At 36.2% G+C, this 16,843-nt stretch overlaps 2 protein-coding genes across 2 annotated transcripts; one reads left to right on the top strand and one right to left on the bottom strand.

Moving 5' to 3' along the window:
* Nucleotides 1-1,428: 1,428 nt before the first annotated feature.
* On the bottom strand, nucleotides 1,429-6,652 carry LOC144445746 (MRG/MORF4L-binding protein-like). Its single transcript, XM_078135389.1, has 4 exons — nucleotides 6,562-6,652; nucleotides 4,239-4,360; nucleotides 3,548-3,695; nucleotides 1,429-3,159 (listed from the first exon to the last, which is right to left on the bottom strand). The coding sequence occupies exons 1-4, from the start codon at nucleotides 6,650-6,652 to the stop codon at nucleotides 2,993-2,995; spliced, it is 528 nt and encodes a 175-aa protein (XP_077991515.1). The 3' UTR covers nucleotides 1,429-2,992.
* A 2,099-nt stretch (nucleotides 6,653-8,751) lies between these two features.
* Nucleotides 8,752-14,919, top strand: LOC144445857 (uncharacterized). The gene is made up of 9 exons (XM_078135499.1): nucleotides 8,752-10,108; nucleotides 10,585-10,648; nucleotides 11,102-11,231; nucleotides 11,822-11,953; nucleotides 12,259-12,348; nucleotides 13,083-13,160; nucleotides 13,528-13,593; nucleotides 13,891-14,060; nucleotides 14,552-14,919. The coding sequence occupies exons 1-9, from the start codon at nucleotides 8,752-8,754 to the stop codon at nucleotides 14,685-14,687; spliced, it is 2,223 nt and encodes a 740-aa protein (XP_077991625.1). The 3' UTR covers nucleotides 14,688-14,919.
* The last annotated feature ends 1,924 nt before the right edge of the window (nucleotides 14,920-16,843 follow it).

Consider the following 16,843-nt stretch of genomic DNA (forward strand, 5'->3'; position numbering starts at 1 on the left):
AAATATAGAAAATCGTTGCAGGTGTAGGTATATTATTGACAGCTATGGTACTACGGCCAACCGGAACTATACGGAAATAAGGGGTGTTACCGGTCGCGAAAGAAACGATGACGTATGTATGTACGTCACTTTACACTTCATGGAAAGTAGGGAGAGTACAATGTAACTGAGGTTACGGAATGACATTGAAGAAGAAATGTTCTTCCAAAGAAGGACACATGGGTGCATTGTTTGTAATCCATTGTGCAAACGGGAACACATCTGGGAAAAACAATTTTCAGCGTCAAGAAAAAGAAAGTGTTGTTGATATCATAGGATGCCTTAGCTGTTTGTATAGTTTTGTTTACAAGAAGTTAACAACAGAGAAATATATTATCATTATCAACAGTCTTCTGTACAATATAAATAGCCACTCAGTTACAGACCCCGCGTGACATGTATAAGATTTATATTATATAATATTATTTTTTCATACTTAAGTTTATTTTTTACAATATTGATATGACACATATTGTTTACAATGTGCTACACACAACAAATTTTGGTTTCAGACTGTCAAACAGTCAAAATGTCAAACATATAAAAGGCATTTCGACAAGTGACTAGTCAGTCCTAAGACAAACATGAAACACACAATAATGGCAAAATCTGTACGAAAAAAATATAAACTAAAGCCTCTCGCTGAGGGCAGCCTTGCAAAAATATTGTTTCCTACTTTTGGCCGGCAACAATTTTTTTCGAAGATCCTCCAGCTCCAGTCCCACAGGCACTTGTTATGTATCAGAATGTTTCTATCACTGCAGAATAGAATAACATATCGATAATATTGTCGTATTTAGCCAACTATATATGAAAGGGGTTAAATTACACTTGTTTCTGTGATCGCCCAAGTTCACTACATCTATAAGGTCAAATGTAAATTTGGTCAATAATCTTAGAAGCTTTGTTCTCGCAGTCACCATTCATTGTCTATACCAGTATTATCAGAGGTAACCTTTCTGAGAAGACACTAACCCATGACCTTGATCTTCATATTCAAGGTTAATTACAAATTTATTACATACATTTGAAGTCTGCTATGTATAGATATACATGTACTTCAAGTGTGTACACCCATACTTGTGTAAAATAAATTTACCTTTGTACAAAGTATAGGAGGATCGTATTTAGACACTTGTCATCAGCCCATTATTGTTGGCAGGTGGGGGGCTATGTCTTAATGGAACAGAGAAGACTTGTTTTGGAATGTTCATTAATAAAACTACTACCAGTATGTTTCTCTACTTGAAAAAACAATGTGAAACAATATTTGTAGAAAATAAAAAGTTTATTCTTCAAAAGGAAATATCTATTTCATAATTAAAAGAAAGCAGACTTGTACAGTGGATATTAATTATTGATATTGAAATATGTAAAAAAAAAGAATTGTGACAAAGGTGACATACATTTTTTGTACATCAAATTAAATATTTGCTAGCACAAAATAATATCATAGTATTATTGACTATTGTATTGTATTTTGGGGGTATTTAATCAAAGTTTTGACAAATTATTTAAGTCTACCTCATGCTGTTTTAAAAGTACATATTACAATGAAATTCAAATGAGCAGTGTGAAAGCAATAAACACAACTGTGATTTTCAAGATAAACTTAATTTACAAGACCCCTGTATATAAACAATTACACTCTATAAATACTATACTTTGCATTGATGGTTTGAATTGAACTTTCCAAACATTGTAATTGTTTATATACAGGGGTCTAATCAATTGAGTTTATCTTGAAAATCACAGTTGTGTCCTTCACGCTGTCATGTGAATTTCATTGTAAATTCTGAATTAGATTTTTGTGCATCATTCATAAACTAGCCTCTATAGCAATGACTATAATAAATGTCTGTTTTTATCTTTTGAAACAAGATATTAAAACAAACTACAATTTTTATTGGACTTGCATTCAGTAAATGGCAGTATTACAACTGCCGAGACCAGACCATGGACGAACAGAACATGTTGCAAACAGGGAAAGTAAACAAGTGAAAATAACACTTGGCACAGCATGCTGGGATTCCATTCCATCATTTGATAAGAAAAGTTTTATGGCCACTTCACACAATAGTTCAGGTCAAAAACAAATTTCTAGTCCCCCTAACAATTCATGTACATATAAAGAGATGATAAAACTGTTCTTATCAAACCATGATGTGTAATACAAGTCTCTGCTGTTCCAACATGCTGAGCACAGTTATAATCCAATTCAGTTGTTTACTTTCCCTGTTTGTAACAGGTTCTGTTTGTCCACAGTCTGATGTCAGTAGTTGTAAATTAAAGTAGACAAAACAGATACATTGAATGAGCATACTAAGCAGAGCCGCATGTACAGGCTACAACAAAAATTACTGTAAGACAAATTAACCTATCATTTACATCTCTGGAGAACTTTGCAGATCTTTTGACAAAGTCTTGAAATACTTCATTTTAATGAAAACAGTGCAAGACAAATTCAAACTTTGTTTTCCTTTGGAGACTTTGAAATCAATTTTTGGAAGGTGAAGTTTCTTTTACAAGATCTACATTAATTGCAATTAGTATTTGAGATGCACCCTTCCATTAGATATTCTGTCAAGTGAAATACAACTTTTTGTTAGTTAAGTCAAAACAGAAGGCTATCTCAGTACCTCTTTGTTTTGAGACTTTGAAAAAAAAATAGATCACTGGCTAAGTTTCTACACAATCTGCAATGTATTGAAATCACTCTTTGAGATGTACTCTTATGTTACGTGTTCTATGAAGTGAAATACAACTTTTTGATAGTTTAGTGCTAGGGAAACCTTTTCCCATTGTTTGGTGATTTTGAAAAAGTCTTATTGATGGCTAAGTTCCTATAAGACCTACAATGTATTGTCTGTGAGATGTACCCTTCTGTAAGAAATTCTGTGAAGTGAAATCACAACTCTTTTGTGACAGTCTCAGAAGGGGGTTGTTGTTGTCATCAAAGAACTCTCCTCCTCTTCGCAGATCCTGTAGTGGGTGTGTCACCCCCTGGACTAGATGTAGCAGTCTGTCGTGTTCGTTTCCTCTTTGGTGAATTGTCTGGTGTGTTGGTTACGCTACTTCCTCCACTAATTCCAGGCACCTTGATGGCAGCTTTCAATGGGGCTGGAAATGATCAAAATTATCAATTGGAATTTACACATTTCAAAGATTAGCTTTCAAACAGTTTGTTACATGTAAAAGAGTGATAACTGATAAACTTATTGGCTTGGATAACATGTCCTGTTCATGTGTTTCCGTTTCCAATAACAGCCTTCTTGTGAAAAAATTCCAGAGATAATACAGTAATCTATAAAATAGTCACTTTGGAACAGCAGCAGATGTGAAACAGTTTTCAACCTATTAGAGCCCTTGATCATGCAATAATGATGTTATCAATGTCTCCAAGACTAGTGGAATAATATAACATCAGGTGAGAATATATACAACCAACCAACCAACCAACATAATAGTATTGAATACTATAACACATCAAGACATGAGAAAAACTTACTGTCATCATTGGCAGATGCTGAGGAGTCTTTTGTTTTACCAGATTTATCAAACTCTTTTCCTCTAGAAGCTAACAAATCTCTGAAGTCATCTTCTGGCAGTGTGAACTCAATTTCTTTGTTTGGAAATGGTAGAATCTCAGACTCATGCTGCAAGAAGGAAGAAGGAAGGAATTAACATTGATTTGATTTGATTTGATTGAGAAAGCACCATCTGTTGTGTGTACTATCTTTTACATCATAATGTCTTCCAACTACATTGGGTGTTCATTATCATTTCACCCTGTTTGTTTGAGTGTTAGCAGCTGGTCTAAACAATTAAGACATCTCATTTGTGGTTATTTATATTGGGCCAGTAAAGAATAAACTGCCATTTTTAAAAATTCATAATCACATTGTGTATTGTTCGATCAGACCAGTGCTTCCCAAATAAGGCAGTGTTCTATCACACATCACATTCCCAGTCACATATTCTTTCCATAGTAAGCAAATCCCTGGGAAGACTTCCATGCTACACAGATATTATCCTAGGGAAATAAGAATGTGACTAGTGCTGCTATATGCAAATTGAGGTCACTATGCGTCAATATTTCATACCATGTGATATGATCTAAACCAATCACTGAAGGCTACATGAATATGATGTGATATATATGTAGATATATGATAAAAAGACAATATTACCTGACTTACCAATGCTAGTAAATCATACATGGTACCTAAATGATCCCATAACTGTTGTGATGTACATTTTCTACCCGTAGAAAGAATAAACTTTTCATGAATACACATCATATGGAAATTTTTGTTAACTCCTGCAATGACAAAATGAAGAAAGGATATAGTTTTATACATTTGAAAAAAAAAAGAGAAAGAAAAGAACATTAATTTCAGTTGTTAAGTACTCCTCTTCCTACCAGGTTGGGGGGGGGGGGGGTATTTGTTTGTACACACTGAAACAACTAAAAGTTGGGTAAAACAGCATTAAAATCTTCAATTACTTAAAATTAAAAGTTTTCTCTGTTTTCAGTTTTCACTTGTCCCTTTCATTTTCAGTTTGACCCTGCCGAACAACGCAGGTTTTCCCCCGGTACTCCAGTTTCATCCTGCTTCTCCAACACTAGGGCACAAGGGTGCTGCTCTTGTGGTGACAATTCAACAAATTTCTGAATTTATTTAGACGAATAAAGTTTATTATCATTATCAAATCTCTTTATTCATCATAGTTTTTGACATTTGAAAAAAAAAGTTCCATGCATTTGAGCAGAATAGTAGAAGCGAATAATACTGTTCACATTCTCAAAACCATATACAACTTGCATGTCACTTTGCCAACATTTGTTCTGTTATCAATAGTTTGTATGAATTATCATCTGTTTCTGCAAAAGAATAATTAGAAACTTGAAAATAAAACTCTTTTCTCCATCTAAACATTCAAAATACCCAAAATTACCAGACAATTCTTCATGACTAATGGTTAGATTTATGTTAACAACTGGAGAAAAAGTTCTGTTAGAAAAAATATATTCTTTTTTTTTTATAAGAGTGCCTGTGATAATCCATGTGTCATTGTACTAGAAGTCTGTGAGATATGACATTCGTGCCATGCTATCAGCTACAACTGGTTTTGGAGCCTAATATGCAGTGTTAAGGTGAAGGTCACTGTCATGTTTAACTAACAATGACATTGACAGCTGTACTACTACTAACACACTGGACTCCAAAAATACTGGTTAGTAATAGTTTTCCATGTACTTGGTTGCAAGAAAATCTCGTTGAACCACACGACATATCTTGCAGTCTAACAATAAAATTGGTATTATTTCTTGGTGATACATATATCAGTACAATGTTAACATCCATGATCATACCCTCCCCCCCCCCCTCCACGACAATAAAAACAACATAACACAAATAGGTGACGGATCAACTCGTCCCAATTTCAACTCGTCCCATTTCAACTCGTCCCACTCAACTCGTCCAATTTTCAACTCGCCCCAATTTCAACTCGCCCCATTTTCAACTCGCCCCAACTCTTTGCAATATAATTTACCTGTGCATATATGAAATCGAAGCTAGTAGTACTCAGTTTGGAGGGTCTGTGGTATCTCATATTCCACTAATGAAGTACCACTTGCGCTGTAAACACATACATACTACAATACTTAGTTGCGTTAACTAGGGAGAGGAGACACGTCTCCAAAACCCGTACGCGCGGAAGTCGTAAGCGTGTCAGTCACTAATATTCTCCCTGGTTATTATCATTATTATTTCTTATTTGGGTTGTAAACATTAAGTCCTAATGTGAAAAGTGATATTCCATGACTGAGGAAATTTAATGTTGTTGTGCTAGTATAAGTTCGAGATCTACCAAACACCTAGCCAAAACCCACACCCGTGACTTTCTGCTACGAAATGTTACATTTGCTACGCTTCGACTGGCTACGTAGGTAAAATCATGTAAATGTTTCGGTCCCCGTACTTCGAGTCCATGTATCGTTTAGATTTATAAACGTTTCCTAGTGTTGTTGGGGCGAGTTGAAAATGGGACGACTTAAAAATGGGGCGAGTTGAAAATGGGGCGAGTTGAAATTGGGGCGAGATGAAATGGGACGAGTTGAAAATGGGACGAAGTGAATCGCAATCACACAAATATACTACATCATGTGAACTGTAGTCTACTGACTAGTGTTAAAGTTAAACACTGGAACTAAATTGGGGAACGAATATTAGCGATTACGGATTGAAATTCTAAAAAATAAAACTATTCCCACATTCTGGTTGCACACGTTTATAGTAAAAAGAGCATGCTCATTGTGAATGGTAATCACAGGCTTATCTCAGTGGACGACTGCATGTCACCGGTCACCGAGATCATGTGAATGCGCCCTCACTGCTGAGGCTTGGCCTTTAGCCCAGCGGTGTGTACACTATCATTGTCTCACAACAGTTTTTGCCTGTCTAAATAAATAAAAAAGCAGAATGCAGTTAAAGTTTATGAAGTATTTATACCCACCAACAGGCTTGTGTCCTTTCATTGCATGAAATAAACTAACTTCAAGCTCGGCATTCCATGTGAGTCCCTCGGACTCATCGCAGGAAGCCATTTTGGGTTATTCTGTTTGTTTGTTAATTATCTCCTATTACTGATAGTCTGCTATAAAATTTAATTTATCTGGAGTGTTGAGTTTAAGAAATACTACAATCCCCTCACTTTAGCTTCCTAAATTTGAGCTGTACCCCCGAGAACGAAAAATTCACATTTACAGCATTGTTGTTCAAACTCGGTTGAAACTTTGGTTGACCTCTCCATTCGCGCCATCTACGCTGACATCTTGAAAGTAATTTCCCGCCAAAGGTTTGTTTTCGAAATGGCTACAGAGTGCGAGAGGTATTAGCTCCGCTGTCTTTGTCTTTTCCCGTGATCTCACCTTTGAAGGGAATAATTTCTACTAAACAGCAACTTATTGTAAGTTTACTCTATTGTTTTGATTCACTATAATCCATGACTATGCATTTTTCAAAAGACAAACACGATCAAACTCCTCCGTTCTGGTCGTACGTGTTCACCGCGTAATCACAGAACTCATCATGATCAGATATCATCTTCAGAAGTTACGGAGCAGTGTTTAGCTTTTTGTGTTGTTTACTTGATATTATGTGAGGGCAAATGACGGTTTGTAAATGTTGCTGCAAAATATGCATCGTCTCCGATTTGACGTTCAAGTATGGGCGCTGGCAATCCTTGTGGGTATCAACCACGGCTTGTACTAGTTGTAGACAGAAATCTGAGCCGAGTACGTGTCGTTAGTAGACCTATGGCAAATGCTTCGTTACGAGGAATAGGTCGCACGATCTCTCTTCGTAATGATTGCCATATGTAACCGACTGCTGACAACTTGGAATTTAGTTTAGCGGTAGTATGACACCAACTATGTGGCCAACTTGACTATATTTTTCAAACGTTTGTAGTGGGATCTGATCGAGATTGAGTCAATTATGAATTTTGACTTGTTATTTTTCCCGTTTTTGCATGCTCCTTCTTTTGCTTCTTTCCCCCGCCCCCTTTTTTTCTGTGTGTGTGTGGGGGGGGGGCGTAAGACGCACCAATCTCAGCAAATTATAGCATAAACAGGGGAGGGGAAATTTCCCCTCTATTCTGTGATGATAGCATGGAGATGGGAAAGACTTCCTACCTCCATGATTATACTAAGCAAGTCGCATATTACATGTAATTACACAAGTGTGTATGGCTATATTGATGTCTGGAGGCTTTGCATTTTTTTTCACTTCTCTGATAAATTTTTTGATATATTAATTAATAGATCACACGATATGGTAAATAGAATCTGATTACACAAGATGTACCTATACATGATTTTTCTTTAATGTGGCTGTCATTTGCCAGAGCAGTATGTTTTGCCAGATAACCAAGTCTTCGGGCTAACCTGCCTGAAGTTGATACTTATATTTCATATTTTAATTTTCTTTGGAAAGTAGGATATAGGAGTGTCTGATCATAGCTCTTCACCATTGCAAACATACATGTATTAGTAGTGGTTTTCTTGTATTACAGAATTGAATGAACAGCCAACTAGTCAAACTGATAACAATGTTTTTATAGTGGTTGGTAAGAAGTAAAACCTAGCCAGGCCTCCCCAGCCTCCCCAGGTTATTGACTAAGCTTCCCCACCAAAATTATGGTTGAATATAGAAATTACGTACATGATAAGATTTCCTCTTTCATCAAAGGGCTAGTTAACAATATCGATATGCAATACTAGAACCATAGTTTTAAAAGAAGTCAACTACATTGTACACTTTAATATGTAATTAAATGACATTTCCTGTTTCCTCTGATCTTTGGGTAGATATTTTAAGCCTTTCATTGTCTCCAGCTGGTGACACTATGAATAGGTTGGAACTCCACTATCACCACCAACACACACACACACACACACACACACACACACACACACACACACACACACACACACACTTGTGGTAATGTTTTCCAGCTGGTGATTCTCTACACAGGTTGAAAGCTATCCTCTATCACCCCTTAAGACATGTTATCTGGCTTGACAGTGTCGCTCACCAGAACAGCCAAGGATCTGGACTAACCCCCCCCCCCCCCATACATATATATTGTAGGAATGTTTTGTACTGACTCAGCGTTTTATTTATTTTTTGAACTTCAGCAAACATGATTGGCTCTGCTACTATGATGGAATCAACCAGAAAGAGAAGAAAGTTAGCAGAGTCTATAGAAGATGTCTCCACAACACCAACAAGAAGACAAACAAGGAAACAAAAAGATTGGCTGAATCAGCTGGAGAATGATGATTCTGAAAGAGCTAGCCGAAGTCCAAGGAGAAGGAGAACCCCAAAACTTGGGAAGTCTCCGGGCTCAAGTGTAGAGTTAACAGGGAAGAAGGGATCTCTAATAAAACCATTTGATTCTGATGTAGAAGATTGTCCTGAAATCACACCGAAATCATTTTATGGCGGTAAACGCAGCAGGTATCTTAGTCCACTGGAAAGACGAGAAGCTCGCGAGATGGAAGAAGTACGTCGAAAGAGTATTAGTTCTGAAGACGAGAAAGAGGAGAAGAAATCACCAAAGAAGACACCAAATCAAAATAAAACTCCAAAGTCAAAAATAATCAAATCTGGAAGTCTAAATAACAAGGCAAGTAACAGTAAAAAAATGGTGATACGTAATAACAAGAAAATGAATGGGGAAACTATGACAAGTAGAGTTTCTCCAAGAAAGCATCCTGTATCTCCAAGGAAGACTGCTGTTTCTCCGCGAAAAAGTCCTGCAGAAGTGCCAAGAGTTTCTCCAAGAAAAAGTCCAAGAAAGGCTTCGCAGCTGAATGAAACTCCCAAGAAGAAATTATTCAACAAAAGTAATGGTTGTAGTGAAGAGACAATACTGAGGAGATCACCAAGAAAGAGCCCTCGCAGGTCGTCACCAAGGAAACAACCAACCAATCAGAGTCATGGTTCACCAAACTTTGACAGTGGTATATATTTTGGGAAAGAGACGTCTGTAAAGAAATCTGCATCCAAGGGAATCAAATTATATATGCAGACACTGAATAAAAATAAAAAGAGTCTTCCACCACTTTCAGGAAAGAAGAAAAAATCGAATACAGTAAATCAGAGATCTCCCTCACTAACACCAACCCGCTGGACACCAAAAAATAACAAAAAGGCAAGCGAAATGCCAGTTAAGAAAACTTTTACGTTTACTGATGAGCCACAAATTGAAGTCATGAACGAGATCAAGATGGTTATCACAGAAAATGGAAACGATACACCAAACAAAATAAAAACATACATGAAACCTACAAAATCTCCTAAGACAAGTTTAGAGTCACCAACAACCAATAGGAGTCCACAGAAGAAGCCATGTGACAGCTTGTCAACCAATGGTAATCCAAAGAAGAGAACCTTAAGTGGAACACCTGGAAAATCTCCAAAGAAAATGAAATCGGATAATATTGAAATAGCACCACCAGGTACACCTACGTCAGATAAGGATACACAGAGAAAAGGTATGAAACAATAATTCAAAGGGATGGTTGTAATTTTTCATAACTAATGCTACAGTGTACATGTATGTATAAAGTATGAAGGTGAATCTAGCTCATCCATTTTACTTTTATAGCAACCCAGGAAAGAGAATTGGATGCTGTAAAATTGAAAGTCTTCTTTTGAGTGTGACAGCTTAGGATCTGATCCAGTGTGTCTTCTCAGTCACAAAAGATAAAATGTTGGCTTTGTAATGAAAAATGGGTCTTGTCATGGTTCACCAAAATGCTAGGGAAACACCAAGTTTTATTGTGTCAATAGAAATAGCTATGTAGGATGACACATCAACATGGCATAGAATGCACACTGATCCTTGCTAAGTTTCTGGTTGTGTTATTCCTTATCTATGTAGTTAAACTTGTAGTGATGAATGACATTGGTACAACTGTACTTTGTGAATGTGTGTTAAACTTACATGTATCTGTTTGTCGTTTTTCAGGCGTGAAGATGTTCCCAATATTCACCTCCCAGTCTACTTCACCGTCCATTGAACCTAAATCAAAGTAAGTTATATTTATTAATACATGTAGTAGTTATTATGCTGGTTTACTACGATAGACACAAACTAAAAACTATTGTCTACATGTACAACATGTTGATACAATGTTGAATGGCTGGGTAATTGTAGTCTCAGTAGGAAGGTGCCTCTGTTTTTTTTTTTATAAAGTGGCATCACACAGAGAAATGTACCAATTCATAGGATGACACATGTAGCATTTTATTGATAGAGTTCCATAAACTTGCAGTGTACTGTTTTTAGTACTTCCAATGTTTACTCTGATTTTGTATCAGTAGCAAATGAGAATGTTTTTCAAGTTCACTTCCAGAAACCTAGAATCTCAAGTTTTTAATTAAACTACTTGTTTTTCATGAAAATTGTTTGCTATAATGCTAATGTTGTGTACACTATGTTCAATTTCTTTTACTCAAACTGTCGTTTTCAATCTTCTGTTTAGGAAAACTGGAACAGTTTCTAATTCTCCAAGGTCTAGTGGCTCTTCCAGGTTTTCCCATTCCCCTAAACTCAGGAGGTCTCCAATACTGAAGAAGTCTAGAGATAAAGATGGCAAAGAACAAATGATATTGGTAAGAAATGAGTTTATCAATCTTGACTGAACCAAAACAATACTAAATGTTATCAGTGAATTTATACCATATAGTCAGCAAGGTATGCACACATGTTCGGTCAACCCCATTTAATATTTTGAGGGTGGAACAACAGTCTGATGACTTTAGAACCCTAGCAAATGGGCCTTTGAAGCTCAAGTTGACTTTACCTTATTGGTAAAGGAGAACATGGCGTGGGCCCACTTAAAGTCCAAAGTTTCAATCTCAGGTTTTTTCATTAGTGTTATCATATCAGTGAACCATAAGGATAACATAGGATTATTCTTTTGTTCTAGACCAATATTTTGTTAAGTCTTTCAGACAACTGTTTGTCGCACTTAAGGTATATGTAGAACCCTAATCTGGACTTTACCTTTAGAACATTGCTCCAGACCACCAAGGAGAACAGAGAACGTGACCCCCATATTATTCTCCCCCCCCCCCCCCCCCCCCCCACAACCATTTGGAGAATGTGATTGAAAACTACATAGTAATGGTAACATTTTCTGGGTCCTTCCATTCAGATTTTATTTGGTGTTTTAAATTTTGTTGTATTTTCTGTGTAATAGGATCTTGGTCAGAAGAGATTTGGTGCCACTATGTGTCCAACCTGTGGTATGGTGTACAGTATGGCAGAACCAGAAGATGAATCGGATCATATCAAGTTTCATACAAAGTTCCTGGAGTGTGTTAAGTTTCCTGTAAGTATAACAATACAAGACAATTTTACAACAGTGGAAACCGAACTTTCAGCTAACAAGATAGACACAAACTAAAACTGTTGTTGTGACATGTTGATATAAGTTATTGAATGTATGTAGGCTTTACCCTCAACAAAAGTACTTGGAAAAAGGAATGATTTCTTTTGCACAAATTTTATTGACAGCTTCTTGTAACATCTATGATGTACATCCATGACATTTCAACAAGTAGTGTGATTCATTCCAATCACATGATAGTGTGTACTATTATGTCTTTGTAAGACTATACATATTTTTTGTCCTAGGGTTGGAAGAAGGAACATGTAGTCCATGAATTTCATGATGGGCGAATCATTATGATTTCACCTGATGATCCAAAATATGCCCAGAAAAAGGTAAGTGTTACAGGAGAACAAACACTGCTCCAGGAAACACAGGTATTTTCGTAAACTTTGGGTTCTGGAAGGTCAATTCATGATATCACATCACGTGATTGCCAAGAAACATCAACTTGAAACTCTGTTTCACCTCTTTTGTTCTCAGCCTGTTTCACCGTTGCATCATGGGACTTAGCAGACATACATATGTATTAGATGCACACTGAATATTCATGACTTCCAAGTGCTGATTATCTTTAGATAAATACTGTAGTGTATTTCCTGGAGTGGCTTTCTCTTCCATTTGCCAACCTCCTCCCCCCCCCCCTCCTTTCTTGTTATTTTCATGTCAGTATGCAAATTGTTTTGAACTTAAAATCTAAAATCCACCTTGTTTGAGATTCTTGCAATCCTTGAACCAAAAATTGATTCCATGCATCTGTTTGTTCAATCTTTAAATACAAGTGAAAGACTTTGTCCAATACAATGTTTTCATGGAAAAATTTTGATTTTGTTTGGAAAAAACTTCTTTGTTGTATAAAGAATTGCTCCTCAAATTACCTATGATATGTGCAAATTGCCTTTGGCATATGCAAATTATATGTTAATTAGGAACATCTGAAATACAGTCAGGAATTTACCTCAACACGAAAAGAAAGTTCAAAAACTGATAATATAAAAACATAATATTTCACTTTTACTTGTCACTTTTCTTAACTTTGGACCATGTTGTGAATGTTTTCTTTTTGAAGGTTGAAGATGTGAGAGAACTTGTTGATAGTGAGTTGGGATTTCTAGAGGGAGGTATAGCATGTAAACAGAACAGCAAGGTATGAAGTTATTCTTGTCATCATTCATGTATCTATTTTATGCAAGGTAACTTAACATAACCAATGGATGGGTAATACTGTTTGCAACAAATAATGAAGTGTACTCTTTGCAGAAGATACAACTTATGGTTATGCTAGGGAATCTAACCCATTTCTTTCCTAACCCCAACTCTAAAGTAACCCCTAACTCACTAGTTTAAATACAAATGTGTATGTATTATATATTCATCAGTCCACACTTACTGCCTGGTGTTATTGGGCTCTAGTAGACATCAAAGTTGCTGCATGACAGCACTTAGGGGTAATAGACATCTGTAAGAGTGTAATATCTATGTACTAATAAACTATTTCTTTGAATCATTGACAGGCATTTCTGTTTATTTCCACGGAAAAGAAAGTTGTTGGTTGTTGCATAGCTGAGAAGATTAGTAAGGTATGTAATAGTCCTATACAAATGTTCTTACATTTCCATGGTTACAGTAACCATAGTTTTTATTTGCCTGGTTACTGCTCTGCAGTTATTAAAGTTAATATTGTCATTTCTGCTGCTGCAGTAGCAATAATTTGCTCAAAGACATGTCTTTTACAATGTTAATTTTACATGACAGTGGTTTCTGTCGGTTGGGATGTATCACCACTATCTGACACATACATTTTTAGACTACTTCCTTAGCTTCAGTAACCATCGTTTCAATACATGATATACTGTAACCATGGTTTCTGTTTCCAGGGTTACAGAGTGATAGCTGATGGTGAGCAAGCTGATAGTATGGAGGACAGAAAGAGGGCATGGTGTTGTAGTAGTGAACCAGTGTATGCTGTGTGTGGTATTAGTAGGATATGGGTGTCTGGTCAGACTAGGAGAAAGAAGATAGCTACAAGGCTTATAGACTGCTTGAAGTAAGTTTACATTATATATCAGATTTATGTACAGATTATGTTTATCACTCTCTGCCACCATGTTTGATTCTCTACAACTGATAAATTGATTGTTACTCAGGTGTCCCCGACAGAATGCATCGACACAAAGTGTTAAAAAAAAACGAATCGGTATACACCATGATAAACTGGGGCAGCCAATCAATTCCACTTACTGAGTTATAACTGCTGACATTAATTTACATCGTCCTATTGACAGTACTATGTATTATGGTAATCAAGCTTTTTTCAATATGTGTCCCTCGTCTATTGAACACCTGCACCTTCATTCAACAGTTTTGAAAGAAGTTTGAAAACTTCCCCTTTTAGGTCTTTTTATCATTAGGCACTCGTATTTTTTACTTTTATGGATCAGTCGGGTCATGAGAAAACATAGAATTCAGTGCGCCACTCTGTGTACTAGCTCACACAGCGATAATAAAGTAACAGTCCATTTCTTTAATATATTTCAGGAGTAATTTTACATATGGTTGTACACTGACAAATGATGAAATGGCATTCTCTGATCCAACACCAGATGGAAAGATATTTGCTACCAAGTACACTGGTACACCAAGATTCCTGGTTTATAACTTTACTAGTCACTAGTTATTGCTGTACAATAACAATAGATGGACATTTGACCATATATGGACATTTTGACCATATATGGACATTTGCCCATAGATGGGCATTTGACCATATATGGACATTTGACCCTATATGGACATTTGATCATAGATGGATGGACATTTGACCATATATGGACATTTGATGATAGATGGACATTTGACAAGCTAAGCTAGACGTAAACTAAAACTAGTATTGTGACATGTTGCCATAGTTACTGGATATTGATATAATTACACTCACAATAGTCTCGAGAGTTTTTTCTTAATTGCTGACACATTCAATCTCATGTTGGTGTCTTTCAGTTTTTACACCAGCTTGATTACAGGGTGATAAGGCCTTAAAAAAATAGTTTGGTTCCATTTACCCAACCCCACCTAGTTTTTCACTGCCGGCCTTAAACTTTTTATATATATATATCCAAGAGAGAAAAAATAGAATTGTGAAAATTGTGAAGTCTAGCCAGAAATATTGGATGCGAAAACTGACATCAACTTAAAAAAACAATATAAAACTGTTCTTCCAATCTGTAATAGCTTTACATTTGATGGGAAGAAACCAATAATACAAAGACCACATGGAAAACACATAACTACCTGAACTAGACACTCACACATGAAAAACAAATATAGTAAAATAAAAAATCTACCTACGCCACCTATTCTAAACTTGAATGTAATCGGAACCACGCTATTTTTTTATTAGGCCTAATATTGACAAGACCAAGACACCACTATTTACTTAACATAATCTACCCTATGTAACAATAGTAGTTATAGGGATAATTTCATGATGTTACAAAAACTCAATAAACAAACTTCATTCGTTTAGGAGGAAGGGGTCTGGCATCTATGTGATTGCTGAACATCACTTTTGCACTTCTAAATTTTGAAAACTGTCACGCCTTTAATGATAATGAGTTCTGTATTACCACTGAGGTGTTGATAAGTTGATTAAAAGTTATGCTAATGCTGCTAATGTGATATAAAGTGTTCATCGTAGTGGTGACCACTACAAAATTCCTCATGGTTTTACATCATATGTAAACGTTTCAATGTTGTAAACAGTCCTTTAGGGGAGGAGGTTTATGGCCCAAATGAAAGAAGTTTGTTTATTGAGTGTGTGTGACATTGTGTGATGTCACTTCGTTAGTGTCTTGTCATTGTTTATGAACTTGATAGTATATTTATAGTGGTAAAAAAAGAAAGAATTGTCAGTATGCAGGCCTGCAAGACCTCTACTTGTTACAATATGACTGCCTACACTTTCATGTCAACCCAAAACTCTTTTCAGATGCTCTGAAAAATGTTTTTATAAGAAACTATGTCAGTAGTTGACTGTAATACAGAATTAGAAGGTTTATGCATTTCTGGAAGCCATTGAAAGTCCTGGAAAAATTATTCCATCAAACATCTGGAAATGAAATTATACAAAATGTCCAATTGTCAATTTCATGAGTTAACTTTGTGTCATGAGAAGTCCAGTGATGTGAGATACATGACAAAATATTTAGAATATAGAGAAATTAACCAGTGATTTTGTTGACGGCTGTAAGGAAGTAAAATCTACCCACAGTTCCCAAGTATTTTATCAGTGTTCCCTACCAAAATTCCGATGTAAGATATGGAATTCTGGAAATCTGTGGAAGTTTTACCTGATGGCTCTCCTCTGTTAATGGAATTTCTAATCAAAGTTATTGTTACATACCTACCCATCTGTCTGTCTGTTTAAGTTTTGAAAGTTGATATGCCATGACTGGGCACCAAAACACACCGAACAACACCTTTCAATGAGGGTGACACACACTTTCTAGTGACACACCAAAATTTGGTGTTACCCTATCTCTTACCATGTGGTAACTCACAAGAAATGCCAGTTTTTCTCATTTTGACTCACAACAACAAAATCATTAAAGGGCACACTGGACACTGCGTATCTTATAGGCAAGTGATTATGCTGACATACAGTACCATTTAACTGACAAGTTTGCATCCATTTTGTAAACCTGATGTGTTTACATGCCAACAGATTTTATTTCAAGTTCTGCCATCCAGGTACTCTGTATTACTTCTAAGCATGTTGTTTTGACCAAACAAAAATAAACCATCTTTTACAGCTGCCGTAGCCTATTTCCT

This window comes from Glandiceps talaboti, chromosome 14, assembly GCF_964340395.1.
Source record: "Glandiceps talaboti chromosome 14, keGlaTala1.1, whole genome shotgun sequence".
Classification (NCBI taxonomy): Eukaryota; Metazoa; Hemichordata; class Enteropneusta; family Spengelidae; genus Glandiceps; species Glandiceps talaboti.